This window comes from Mastigoproctus giganteus, chromosome 7 (assembly GCF_048544385.1).
Source record: "Mastigoproctus giganteus isolate SK-2022 chromosome 7, ASM4854438v1, whole genome shotgun sequence".
NCBI classification, from domain to species: Eukaryota; Metazoa; Arthropoda; class Arachnida; order Uropygi; family Thelyphonidae; genus Mastigoproctus; species Mastigoproctus giganteus.
In genome coordinates, this window is record NC_143581.1 from 6311854 (window position 1) to 6325881 (window position 14028).

Below are 14028 nucleotides of genomic sequence, written 5' to 3' on the forward strand. Positions count from 1 at the left end.
GCACTGCTGAGAAAACTTCATATCTGTCTGTACAATTACCCCCAGGTCCTTTTCATTCTCTACCACTGTCACTGTAGTACCACAGAGTTGATACGTTGCTCTGGGGTTGCTGTTTCCCATACTTTACATTTTACTTTACTTTACATCTGAGCTCATCTGCTCAACTTTTCTAGATCCTGTTGCAGCAGCATACTGTCAGTAGTGTTATTAACAACCCTGCCGAACTTCGTTTCGTCTACAACTTGGACATTAAGCCTCATATACCATCAATATCATTAATAAATACTGAAAACAACAATGGACCCAACATTGAACCCTGGGGGACTCCACTAATAAAATTAGTCAACGAAGAGCAGTGTTCATTGATTACCACTCTCTGTCTTCTCCCCCTCAACCACCCCTTTATCCATAGCAGCAATTTGCCTCCAATGCCACACTGCTCCAATTTGTGCAGCAGTCTTCCATGTGCAACAGTATCAAAAGCCTTTCTAAGATCCAAGTATATAATATCAAAGTTATTCCCTGCATCCAGTTCCTTTGTGACTGCATCATAGTATCCAATCAAATTGGTCAGGCAAGACTTCCCCTTAACAAAACCATGCTGTGTCCGAGCTATAACTGAAGTCTTGTCTAGATGATCCTGCAGTGCGTCTTTAACCAGGGCCTCCATTAATTTTCCTGGAACAGAAGTTAAACTAACAGGTCTGTAATTACTTACGTCGCCCTTTGATCCTCCTTTATGAATTGAGGTTACATTTGTACATCACCAGTCCATGGTACCTCCCCTGAGTCCAAGGAAACTCTCATAATTATGGCTGAGGGTATGCATACTTCCTTTGCTGCCTCCATTAATATAACGATAGATCCCATCCACCCCGGGGTGCCTTTTTTATCTTTATCCTCAACAATTTCTCCTCCACTTTCCTCTCAGTTATTACAAAATCATCTAGCTCACTGCCAGAGTTTAACTCACCTCTGACAATCCTCTCCCTAAATAACTCCTCATGTGTGAATGTAGATGCAAAATACTCATTCAGTTTTTCAGCAACCTGAGCAGGATCATCAACAGTTGAACCATCGATATCAAGTGGACCAATCTGATTCATCCCCTTCCATCTAGAGTTTACATAATTAAAGAACTCTTTGCTGTTTTTCTTTGCATCCCTCTTGCCAAGGAGTTCTGATAATCTGCCTTTGCCTGCCTAATCTCCTTTGTGACTTGGTTACAGACCAGCTTATATCTATAGGCTTCCGTGTCGACTGTTAATTTACATACATTTTTCTTCTCTGCCTTATGTCTCATTAGTTCATCTGACATCCATTTAGGCCTAAATCTTGAACAATATTTCTTAGTTGGTATGAAAATTCTAGTAGCTTCCAAAATAAGTTCTTTGAATGCTTCCCATTTTGAATTTGCTGTTGGTAACATTATCAGTTGGTCCCACCGCACAGAACTTAAATACTGTGTCAGACTACCGTAGTCACCTTTTAGAAAGCAAAAACCCTTCCCTTTACCCCTGATGGTAGTTACCTCTTTGAGTAAATCCCACTTCAGCACATTGTGATCTCTGCCACCTAGTAGTTCCTTTATCTGCAGATTCTTAATGCATGAAGCATCCTCTGCACCTTGTTTTCCAGGCTACTGCTCATTCCAATAGAAGCAGTGCAAGAGTCACTTTCACCTCTGCCAGTGGCTACTGTTAATCTATTAGTCCGTGTATCCCCCAAGCTAGCAGTTTTCCGACCCACCTAATACTACCTCGATAGCATCAGCAAATATTCTTGCGCACTTTCTATTTAAGTGTATCCCATCCCTGCAGAAGCAGTCTCTCCTTATTAACAAGCACAGACAAGGCTGGGAAAAATTCTAGCCCCTGAGCCTTGCACAGTCTCTTCAGGGCCGAATCGATCAACAAGGCTCTCTTTTAATTCTCCCTCCTATCGTGTCTGTACAGAATTGTAGACACTTTCAAATTCAATCCTAACTCTCAGCTTTTTTTCAATATTGACCTCTGCTTGGTAAGTAATTCTGCCGCTCTCCTACTCTTAATATCATTAAAGCCAACGTGTAGAACAATATCACCTTTTGTGCTCTTAAAAGATTATATCTGCTCTACAACGTCTTCAACCTTCTTTCTAATGAGTACCCATAATGCTTCTGCGTAATTTAATAGCTACGCCACAAAAGATCCTATCCGTGGCCAAAGTCGAACAAACAGAATGGACTCAGTAGACATTAATTCGATCATTGCCTGCCCGAACAGTAAAAATGAACTCACAGGATTATTATTGAATTACTTTGTTTAGAAGAAGTAAGCAAGATCGAGAGATTCAACCTATAATTGAAATAAGATATTTCCAGGAAAGGACTTCACATTAAAAAAGAAAAAGAAAGAAATATTGTTATATCCTACCGTTTGAAGAATTTTTAGCAGTCCTGGCCACGAAAGTAGGAATTCTTTATTGAAAGCCACACCTGGCGTTGTGAGTTTTGTTGTTCTGATCATGAGGACAGACTGAGGAAGTGGCGTGAAATCTTATTCAACAAGGTCAATACAGGATTTCTGGAAAATGGTTTGGATCAATGGTTTGTTAAATGCTTATAAAAATTGTACTTCTATATCCAAAGAAATTACGCTAAAGATTTTCAAAACATTTTAACGTTTTAAATATTGCACAAATTTAAAACCGCTTCTGTGGTGTCCATTTGATTGACCAGAAACGATACAATCCACTGATGAATTAATGGACTAGTCATATCGCGCTGGTTGGTTGTTGTAAGATTTTAGGATCATCAGCAACTTAGACAATATTGCACCGTACATGGTATGTGCCCTCGTGGATCGCACAGTTGGTAGAATTGCCATCCTCCCCAAACCGCGTGGAAAAGACGTGACTTCAAGTCCTGTCGATCACATAAGAAATTTTTATGGCCTTTTTTCACAACATGACCAAGTTATACATCTCAGGCGAGGGTAGCATGATTATTCTCCAGGAAACGTTTTTCTCCAGCAAAACATAAAATCGACCTCAGAGCACACTCAATTTACAGACAGTACGCACTGAGCAATGTGGCCTTAGTGGTTAATGCTCCTAAAACCCTCCTACAACAACAACAACTTAATTCTATAATTTCATTTAATTTTTCTACTATTATATTTGCGCTCTTTTTCAATGATGTGTTTAATGAATTAATGTCCTTATAAAATTTTGGCGCTTGCTGATATTTATTACTTCAACATTTAAAAATACCAGTATTGGTGGGTCAAGAGCAAACACTAAAAACGAAATTATAAAAACTCACGTGGATTCCACAAAGTTGACTGAAGTGGGAGTTTGACTACGAAATTTAGCAACAGAATGTTGATATGATATCCGCCTTCAGGAGACCAATACCGTCTGCATACGGGCAATTCTTTGTTTTGATCCCATGACATCACTTATTTACCTGACAGACACGCAAGATTTTTAGACCCCACAGTGTCTATCACCATGGGCGACAACGCCTTGTACTACTTTGGTGCTGACTGTTATGCCAAGGTTAAATTTCATCCACAAACTCCCAGTTGCAATGTGAAAATCGATAAGTTGTTTTATTGTCGATATTTCTGCATCGATAGGCTAAAATGTCCTTTCGCCTTGCACTCCCCAAGGATCCAAGCAATATCAACACTGAGCCAATGTTGAAATCGATTCAAAAGTCATAAAATGAGAGAATTTTAGGGGATTGAGTCAGTTCTTGGGCTCCATACTCAATAATACATTTATTACAGTGCAGAAGAAAGTGAAAAGAACCTTGAGAAAATTTATCTCCCTAAATAGTTCAGAACGTAAGCCATGTTAAAAATATCTCTGTTCGTCTAGTGGATGATCTCTTTGGACTGGAAAAGCATTAATATTTTTCTAATCCATGTGGTAAAACCCAAAGAGGCGACAGAAAAGTTTGTCATCTGTAATGGACAGATCATGGAATCTACGGTAAAGAAAACGATATCCTGAGAAGGCAGCCCCGCAGATTCCTAGTGTGGTTTCTGAGAGGACAGCTTTGCCTCACCAATCTGGATAACTACTGTAAATATCATAAAAGAGTATTATGTAAGAATAACTTTGAATTATATTCTAAGAGTTTAATAATATCTTATACGCTCTCTGGCCAAAAAATTAGAAACCTTTTTCAAATGTACAATACTGAAATATGAGTTTTCACATGATACTATAACAATTTCCTTAATACCAGATAAGTACTCTATGGTTCCCTGTGTTTCTTAGAGGACCCGGTCATGGGGAAACAGGCGATCTTTCTGATTTTCAGAGAGGTGTTATTGTTAGAGCAGGTTCGTCAGGACTAAGAACACCTGACGAACTTTCTTTCAATACAACAGTGCGACTATCCTCTGTACAAAAATTGAATTTGAATGGTCTGAGGAATATTCCCGAGATTTCCAATATTCACTTTGGCTGCCTAACTCTCCAGATCCAATTGAGAATGTGCGGGATACGTTGAAAAGAGAACTTCCACTTCGCAGTTCTCGGCTGACCATATTACAGTAGCTAACAAAAGTCCTGATGGAAGAATGGCCAAATCCGGAGATAGATGTACTCGTATATCAGCTGTAATTCGGGCAAAAGGTAGCGCTGCTAGATATTAAATAAAGGTTTCTAATTTTTTAGCCATTAAGTGTGATTCCAACGAGATCCTATTTTATAAATTGAGATTATAGTAACACCTTCGTTGGATCAAATACTTAATGAGTATTGGTTCCTGATTTCTTGGTCCTCTGATCCACTAAAGGGCACCATCCTGAATGCTGATAAATCATTTTTCCAAATTTCCGGAGACATTAATCCCTCTGATTCCCCTGCCTCTCAGCATACACCCCTGTTTGAACTTAAGGTTGGCTGAAAGGCTTTTTGTTTGGCGTTCTTAGATTCCACGTGTGAAAGAAATCTAATCGATGCATGCGTGACTGCAACCGACTTATAAAATTGGACAGGCGTGCTACCCATTCGCTGTATCTCAGCACCTACTTTTAGTGTTTCGTACAACGTCCGTGTCTTCAATATCTTTGAAACGGATTGTGCAACTAATTTTCTTCACCTTCTCGACGTCATGTCGTTCAACAACTACATCAAAGCTAAGACTACCGCTAATATTTAAGTAAGGACCTTTAGCCGATAGAAAAGCAATGGCGAATATAATGCTCATTAGAAAACAAGGTCACTGAGGTGTTTACTCCGCATCGCGATACGTTGCGAGATTTGCCAAGTCATTCGATCGACCCTTCGAAAGTACGGATGTGAACAAGTCGTTTACCAACCAAGCCATTTGCGTTCGTGCAGGTACTGCCATCCCATCGATCTCATATTTGATAACATCTACGCAGATGTTCAGTCTATGGCTACTGACAGAGCAACGGTAACCACTACGTTAAGTTATAGCACGATGGCTCTCAACAAATCCTTCCTGATTTCGATACCAGGATTGCTAAAAATGGGACAAACTGTAAGTGACTTTCAAATCTTTAGTGGTTTAATTTAAGAATGCGATCATTCTGACGTTATTAATTATAATATCAGGATGATCTTTAATAATTCTAATTGTGTTTGTGTTCTCAAACTCTGCGTGCGAAATTCAGAGTTTTTTGTTCGTTATTCCACAGGTTTTCAATATCATCTGTTTGGCGCTGATTGGACACTACAGCCAAATGTTTCTTTTCGTACCAACAAATACAGAAGCGATTATTCAACGACATGTAGATGCGGCTTTCTTTTTGACCACCTACGGGACCATGATAACCACTTTTTTACTGTTCATTAGCTCTCTTCTCCATCATTCAACATCCATCCAGATGCCTAAGACTCTATTCGTAAGTACTTCTCAAGTAATAATTGATTTTTTTTTCGTGTCTATTATGTATACGCAGCAAAAACATTATTATGCCATCTATTGTCACTGTTAATCACTCAACCTACAAGTGAACATTCTTTATTCCACGTTTTCTTCAAGACCAGTTTTGTGTCGAAATAAGAATTAAGCTTATGGACAATTTTAAGGTACAAATGGGGCGCAAAATAATTAATACGCGTGTGTATTTTAAAACAATGTTAAGCGTTTGTGGTCGATATGCTTGTTTACTAGATGAAAAACAAGAGTTCTAGGAGGGTAAACCATGCAACCCTCACCTGAAACCGATTATGAGAACCATATTGTGAAAAAGGTCCACAAAAATTCCTTGCGTCATTCACTGGATTCGAACTAGGCCCTTTCCACCCAACGTGGGACAGACGCATCCACTAGCTACCCGCGAGGACATTATCATTAATAGCCAATGAATTTTTGTATGAAAGTATATATGGTATAACGCCATGATGTCGCGTGAAGGCATAGACTTACACAGAGGTATGATCAGTCCTTGTTGTGTAGAAGCTTACTGTTACAGGAGAGTTACTCTTAGCTCGTATGCCTTATTGGAAAGCATAATGATTTTTATCGCTGATTTCTTCCACACCATGTTGGAAAGGCTTGGGTTACATTCCCGTTCTTCTTGGAGGACATTCTTCAGATTGGAATTCCAACTTTGAAGAATGAATCTGTTCCATCAGTTGGATACTAGTGTGATGAAACACTTCACTAATTTAAACATTGTTTCATCCCCACCAACATTCTTCAAGATGTCCAGAACCTTGATGTAATTTTCCAGTAATTTTCCATGATAAAAAAATATAGAAATTGCATTCTCCTGGCACACAATCATTAAGAACTTGTCGAGATTCAGTTTCGTATACTGTTGCAGAGTGAAAAAACTGCTCTAAGGATCTGATGTGAGATCCTAAAACTCGTTGATTTTAATCCTGAAAATTCTGCCGTGCTGTAAGAAAGAAGCTAAGGTGTTCCTGAGCACAAATATATATCGGGAAGATGTAATGGAAGGGCTTCAATAAGAAGGTCAGATCTGTAGAATCTGTAAGATCGATATCAAAATGTATATTTTTGGAATTTGTAGGATCTATAACAAGATTTAGATTTTTGGAATTTGTAGGATCTATAACAAGATTTAGATTTTTGGAATTTGTAGGATCTATAACAAGATTTAGATTTCTGGAATTTGTAGGATCAATAACAAGATTTAGATTTGTGGAATCTGTAGGATCGATATCAAAATGTAGATTTGTGGATTCTGTAAGATCGATATTTTGCATATCAAACTCTAAAATGTACAAAGTACAGGAGATGTAAAATTATTGGCTTCAATAGTTTGTTTCTGTTGGTCTATTGAATTAACCACAGTTAAAATTTTTGATCAACTGGAAGGACAGACACGAAACATGTTGAAAATTTTTGACCATGTCAACTGTTCCTTTAACATTCAGACAGACAATTGACTGTCTATCGTCCATTGTCCCATTCATGGTCTTTGGAACGGGTGGACAGTACATTTCCTCCCTGAACGAGACACTGGCCCACGGTACCCAAAAATAAATACTCAAATAATTATTGTTTTATATTTCAACATAGGCAGATGGTTAAAATAATCATTTTATGCTATTCCTACTGATTAACCACAAAATTACTGTAAATGAATCTGATAAATTATGAACTAGGCTAAGTTGAATGTCCATCATTAAATGACCTCAATTTTGACAGTTTAGGACAGCGTGAAACTGAAATAACTTCTTTATCTCTAGGAGCTGTTATACACTGCGATTTCGTGTCTTCTTTATTTTACCACAAGTATCTCCCTGCTTGTTTTGACAAATGAGGGGAGCTCCAAAGAATTGTACGGAAATCGAATGCGAGAAATAGACTTCGATGGAAAAATTGCTGCTGGAGTAAGTATAAAAAATGTTTGCTGTTTTAATATTTTCATGTTTGCTAATAGTTTTTTTTTTCTGACTGAGAAAGCCAGTCGGGTTGTTGAATTTCGTCAGAACCGTATGGAAGGGAATATTTCAGTGATGGATGATGGTGGACCCATTTCTGTAGAACTACCGTATGTGTCGATTTATTAGAATTGAATCAAATGTTTAACTGCGCTATAAGATGTATATATACTGTGCTGCCTACAAATGGTTTGTCCCACAACATTGCAAGTCACATGACCACAGTTGTGGATATAAATGCAGCTGAACAACCTTTCTAGTATCAAGCGTACAAACCGTAGCAAGAATGGGGAAAAGGGGTGATCTAACGGACTTCGAACGTGGCATGGTAGCAAGACGTGCTGGACAAAGTATCTCTGAAACGGCAGTTCTCCTGAACTTTTCACGCACCACAGTTTCAAGGGTGTATCGAGAATGGTGCAACGAACAGAAAACATCCTCTCAACGGCACTCCTGTGGAAGAAAATCGCTTGTTGATGAGAGAGGTCAGAGGAGGAGGATGGCTAGAATTATGCAAGCAAACAGACGGGACACAATGTCGTACATCATGTCAGAATACAACCTTGGTGCGCAGAACAAAATATGGCAACGGACCACTAGTCACACTTTGTTGTGAATGGGCTACAACAGCCAACGGCCACATCGCGTACCTTTGTTATCAATGAAGAACAAGAGAGCACGCATCCTGTAGGCACAGCAACACCAGCACTGGACTATCGAGGATTGGAAAACAGTTGCTTGGTCTGACAAGTTGAAGTTACTGGTGCATGATGTTGATGGAAAGCTCAGAATTTGGCAAAAAGCAACATGAATCCTGTGACCCGTCATGTCTGACGATTACTGTGCAAGGTAGTGGGGGCAGTGTTATGGTGTTGGGGCATGTTTTCTTGGCACATGTTGAGTCCATTGATACCCATAGATTCACGTCTGAATGCCACATCGTACCTAAACATCGTTGCTAACCAAGTGCATCCGTTCATGTTGACAGTTTATCCTCATTGAGATGGTTACTTCCAGCAGGATAATGCGCCGGAACACAAAGCCCGAATCATTATGGAATGGTTCCAGGAGCATGATTGACTTTTCTTTGTTGCAGTGGCCCGCTCAGTCCTTGGATCTCAATCCTATTGAACATCTTTGGGATGAGTTGGAAAGGGCTGTTCGCTGCAGGCCTACACCTCCGTCGAATCTCAAGGAACTGCGTGACACACTCATGTCTGCTTGGTACTCCATTCCTGCACAACGTTTTCAGCATCTAGTTCAATCTATGCCTAGACTAATTTAGGCTGTTTTGAAGGATAAAGGAGGCTCAACACACTACTAAGTAGGTGTACCTAATAAAGTGGCAGCACAGTGTATAATTAGTCCCATTATGGCATAATCGGACCAGGGAGTTTATAGTTAAGTTCCTTTTTCATTAGCAACACCTACCTGATACATCGTGAGGCCACATTTTGCTCGTAATACAGCCTTACAAGTCTTAGAATGGACTCCACAACATTTAAATATGTTCGAAGTGTTGTGTAAGTGTTGAAACACTTAAACATTGGCTATTGTCGAGATACTGGCACCCGCGCGTTCTATCCCCACCATCATTCCACGTCCGAATCGGAAAAATGTCGACGCTGACCCTTTCGTCCTCGCAGACACTGAAAATCTGATCGCCAAAAGTGCAAACTGCAGTCTTATGTCAGCCTTTCGTAACTTTGATTCTTCACCAGTGTCATAGACCAGTGAATTCCTAAACATACATTGAAAGGCGGGGTGAACCTAACTCAGTGTAAATAAACATATAAACTGGCATTGAGATATTCTTGTAGTAGAAGTGGCACATCACTAATGTTCTTATCGAGTAAGTATGACGTTGTACACTCTTAATACAACAGCCCAGAATTTAACTATGTCAAGTAGCAGAGCTGGAACCTAGGCGCACAGTCTGTGTTTCCTTGAAAGCTGGGGAAGGGTGGCACTTCAAGTTGGCCCATTTTAAACAGCCAGAATTCCAACGCAAAGTTCCTTTGAAGTTGGATTCAGCACCTCAGGTCTATATGTCTGATGCATATAGGTCGACCTGTACAGATTGGATACGATTTATCTTTCTTAGCAGGTGTGGATCACCGTTTTGGGACAGCTGTTGCTTAACGATCCACTGTTGAGAAGCCAACTTAAAATGTATGAGGTTAACATGCTCGGTGATTGATAGCTTCGAGTCAAATAACAGATCCTTTAAACACTTGGAGCCGTTGAGCACAGACGCCAGCATTGTTTGGCTGGCCTTTACTGAGAAGATGATATGTCAATTTTAGGGGATTGATTTGGAGTTTGAAGGCATTGAGGTAATCTTCCTGGTATGGGAGTTTGTTCTCTAGGATTGTCTAACCAGATCTACGACAGTGTCGAATCGCTCTCGCCTCTATCAAAATTCATAAACAACAAAAAAAAAGCCACCACAGCTTTTATCGAAAAGTAATCCCCAAAACTCTCAAATGAGTTGTTGTGTCACTGGTTTGACAAGTACACCCCTGGAATGATTTTTTCCAGGAAATATTCATTCAAGAAAACTGTCATACTTCAAATGTATGGATTTTCGTGTTTTTTATTTGATTTTATTAATTTCTGCTTTATTTTTTTAGATTATATTGTTATAGCACTCTTTATAGGTGTACTTAGTGACAAAAAATTAGAAAAAATTTATTCAGTATCTATTAGGGCCACCTATTGCCCGAATTACAGCCGTAATCGAGTCGTGGAATTAATTCCAAACATGTCTGAGGAAATTTTGCTTCAGATTGACCATTCTTTCATCAGGATATTTGTCAGCTGATGAGGTAAGGGGTTGTTAGAGAACTACGAATTCGGATCTGAAGAATTAGGTGATTAGGGCAGATGCTGGAAATCTTGGAACTATTCATCCAACGATACAAATTCAATTTTTGAACGGGGGACAATTGAGTTGCCGTCTTGAGAGAATCCACCACAATCCAGGTAAAAATGAAGTACTGCAGGGTATAAGCAACCATCTCTTTTGAGATGACTGCTTCGACATATCCATAATTTCCTTCGTTTTCTCAGTGTAGCTCCGGCTAGACGTGTTCCAGCAACACCTTTTTGAGAATCGGAAAGGTCATCTGTCTCCACTATGACAGGATCTGCTTAGAAGCCGCAGGAAAGCGTGCAGTATTTATCTGATACCAAGGAATTTGTGATCATACCGTGACAACAAACATTTGCATACCTTATCTGTTGACGCCAAATGCAGATTTCTAATTTTTTGTCCAGCGAGTGTACACTCAATTCTGGCGAGTTGATGCACCTATGATGCACGTTTACACCTCGCTTGCGCTGTGAAGGGTTTTGTGTAGTCGTGGTCTTTTGTACTTTGCAACAAAAATGTTTTCTTTATTTCGTAAAAAACGAGCCTCTCCTAACTCCTATGGGTGGTCCAGGAACAATCAATGAGACCACAGCGACTGCTTTCACTGTTTTTCTCGAACTGATGCCTGTAACCATCACAGTTTCAAGGTTTTCGTTGCTAAGAGGAGCCATTTCGATTACTTTAATTGTACAGTAGGAAAATCGAAACAGCAGCTGCTTTTCGATCGAACAAACTGGGCTGAAAGGCAGAACACGTAGCAAGAGAGTCGAGTCTTCAACTTCAATTCAACCATTATTAACGCATGTTTATATTTGTGATATAAATTATTCTCAGAATGATGTTCGATTTTGTGTAATATCGTGTCGTGTTCTATAAATTAATCGATATACTTGGATCTGGCTTGCAAGCCCTCGTGGGTTGTTGTTGTTGTAGTATGGTTTTAGGAGCATCAGCAACTAAGATCATATTGCTCCGTATATAACGTCTGTAAATCTCGTGTGTTCTGTGGTCGATTTTCTGTTTGGTGGGCAAAAATCTTAGTTTTCGGAAGGGAAAAACCGTGCTGACCTCACCTGAGACCGACTAACTCAGCCACTTTGTTAAAAAGCCCATAGAAATTCCACACTTCTTCGATGGGACTCGGACTCAGGCTCTTTCCACCCGGTGTGGGAAAGTCTGCGATTCTACCAACTGTGCTACCCAAGAGGGGGCCCTCGTGGGTAACACAATTCGTATAATCAACGTCCTCCCCACACCAGGTGGAAAAGACCTGAGTTCGAATTTTCTAAGCAAACCGAATAATTTTTATGGGCCTTTTTTCACGAACGTGGTTAACTCGGTTCCACTTCCAGCAAACAGAAAATCGACCACAGAGCACACACGTTTTACAGATGTTTTATACTATATATGGCACAATATAGCCTTAGTTGCTGATGTACCTAAGTCCCTCCAACAACCAACCGAACCAACCTGGCTCGCAATGAATACAATTCATTTAAATTAGTTTCGAATAAATTATTGAAATTTCATCAGTTTTTTTAACTGTACTCCTAATTTTCTTTTATTCCTTCTCTCTTTAGTCTCTTGGCCTGATAAATTCGCTACTGTACGCCGTTGGAACCTTCTTCTGCTTCAAGTCATTCAAAGAGGAATAGAATGCAACATTTGTCATAACTATCACCATATGATGCCTTGCTGTTATTGTATTAATACAAAGGTCTGATCACATGCTCCTGATCCTTCACGTGCATCACTATCCATTAAAGATTTCTTTTGACCAAAAAAAACGTTCCTGTAGTTCTCCAACATCATATTCACCTGGCCTTGCCCCGTGTAATATTTCTTCCCCAAACTGAAAATGTAGCTGTAAGAACACAAAGATTTGGCATTCCAACCATCCAGCTGAATGAGAGTCTTTGAATGACGCTTCCAGCAGTAGAAGGAACGTTTAGGACACTTGCACATCAAGGTGAAAATACTTTCAAGGGGACCAATTATAAAAATGTTCCATGTATCCTAATTTTTAAAAAAATAGACAAAGTCTTAGAAAGTTTTGATCAGGCCTCACGTGTGGAGTTTTCAGAGCTTTCTATGTTGTTTATGAATTGAAAAATGTCATTTTTTTATGGAAAAAGATCTCTATTTTTCCTTCCTGATCTGTGGCCTGTAAAATTAGAATTTATACGTTTTCGAACTTAAAAAGTATAATAATAAACCAATAATTCTTTGAATACTTTTGTTGAATTTATTTCATTAATAAAAAATATTTTGGAATTTAAATGTCCAAAGCTATTTTGTTTAACGAACCAGCAGTTACTGATTAATTTATAAAAATCCTCGTTTCGAAGTTATCCTAATGTTCCGAAATCATCTATAATTTTTGGCTTTTTAAGAAGCTAACGAATGAACCATGCTCAGATAACTGAGAAGTTTACTGCCATCCTGACATTCCTCTTGTGAGTGTTGGTTACCAAACCACCACGTGTCAGACACAACTATAAATATGCTCGAAGACCTTTGAAGAAACAGTACTACGATTGTGAAAGCAAAATGCCAAGAGTAAACTGTATCGTTTACATAAATAACAGGAGTTCCACGTGGCTCATCCTTGGGCCCGTTCCTGTTTAACGCCTGCATGAACTATTTTCCCTGAGAACTGAATTACTGAAAAAAATTATTTATTGTGCACGGATTATTTTAAACTGCTTGAAACTATTCAAAAATATACGATCAAATTATACTGTTGATGGATGATGTTCTCTAGAGACCATGCGCTACTTTGGAGCTCTGCAGCTAGTTCTCTGACTCTAACACAGCGATCTTCCAGGATTAATACCTCAACTTTTGCAACAGTTTCTTATGTTACAGCAGTTGCTTATGTTACAGCAGTTAATGGTTGCTGTTTATGGCAAAATGGTTGCCATAAACAGCAACCATTTCTTCGTGGATTGTTCTGGGTATTTTCCCTTTCAGAAAGAGGAACCCAAATCACTGATCTGGATTCCACTTTATCTATTGCGACACTGCACTTTATTCAGCACTAGCCAAAAAAAAAAAGGAATTGTCAGATCGAAACCAAAATTAGTGTGGTTGCTAGAAAGATTTGAAGGTATCAAACATAAAAAAATTCATCTTTCTATCACTACTTCTGGGAGAATATAATAATCTTTTTGTACTCCTCTCCCCTCATTTGACCATTCCTTTTTTTTTTAATTTTGCGCCAAGGCATGAAGCCGAAGAGGATTGTATCTATAAATTGTATCAATTTGATG

General features: G+C 39.1%; 1 protein-coding gene across 1 annotated transcript; it reads left to right on the forward strand.

Moving 5' to 3' along the window:
• The first annotated feature begins 5234 nt into the window (after positions 1-5234).
• Positions 5235-12885, forward strand: LOC150082458 (uncharacterized). Its single transcript, XM_090377517.1, has 4 exons — positions 5235-5503; positions 5661-5867; positions 7687-7830; positions 12337-12885. The coding sequence occupies exons 1-4, from the start codon at positions 5396-5398 to the stop codon at positions 12409-12411; spliced, it is 534 nt and encodes a 177-aa protein (XP_090233643.1). The 5' UTR covers positions 5235-5395; the 3' UTR covers positions 12412-12885.
• Positions 12886-14028: the final 1143 nt, after the last annotated feature.

What these genes read in the sequence shown, in the direction of transcription:
- LOC150082458 (XM_090377517.1), top strand. Translation starts at nt 5,396, where the DNA reads ATGGCTACTGACAGAGCAACGGTAACCACTACGTTAAGTTATAGCACG. An exon ending in TGCTAAAAATGGGACAAACT is followed by an intron (nt 5,504 to 5,660) that starts GTAAGTGACTTT and finishes GTTATTCCACAG; the next exon opens with GTTTTCAATATCATCTGTTT. An exon ending in ATGGAAAAATTGCTGCTGGA is followed by an intron (nt 7,831 to 12,336) that starts GTAAGTATAAAA and finishes TTCTCTCTTTAG; the next exon opens with TCTCTTGGCCTGATAAATTC.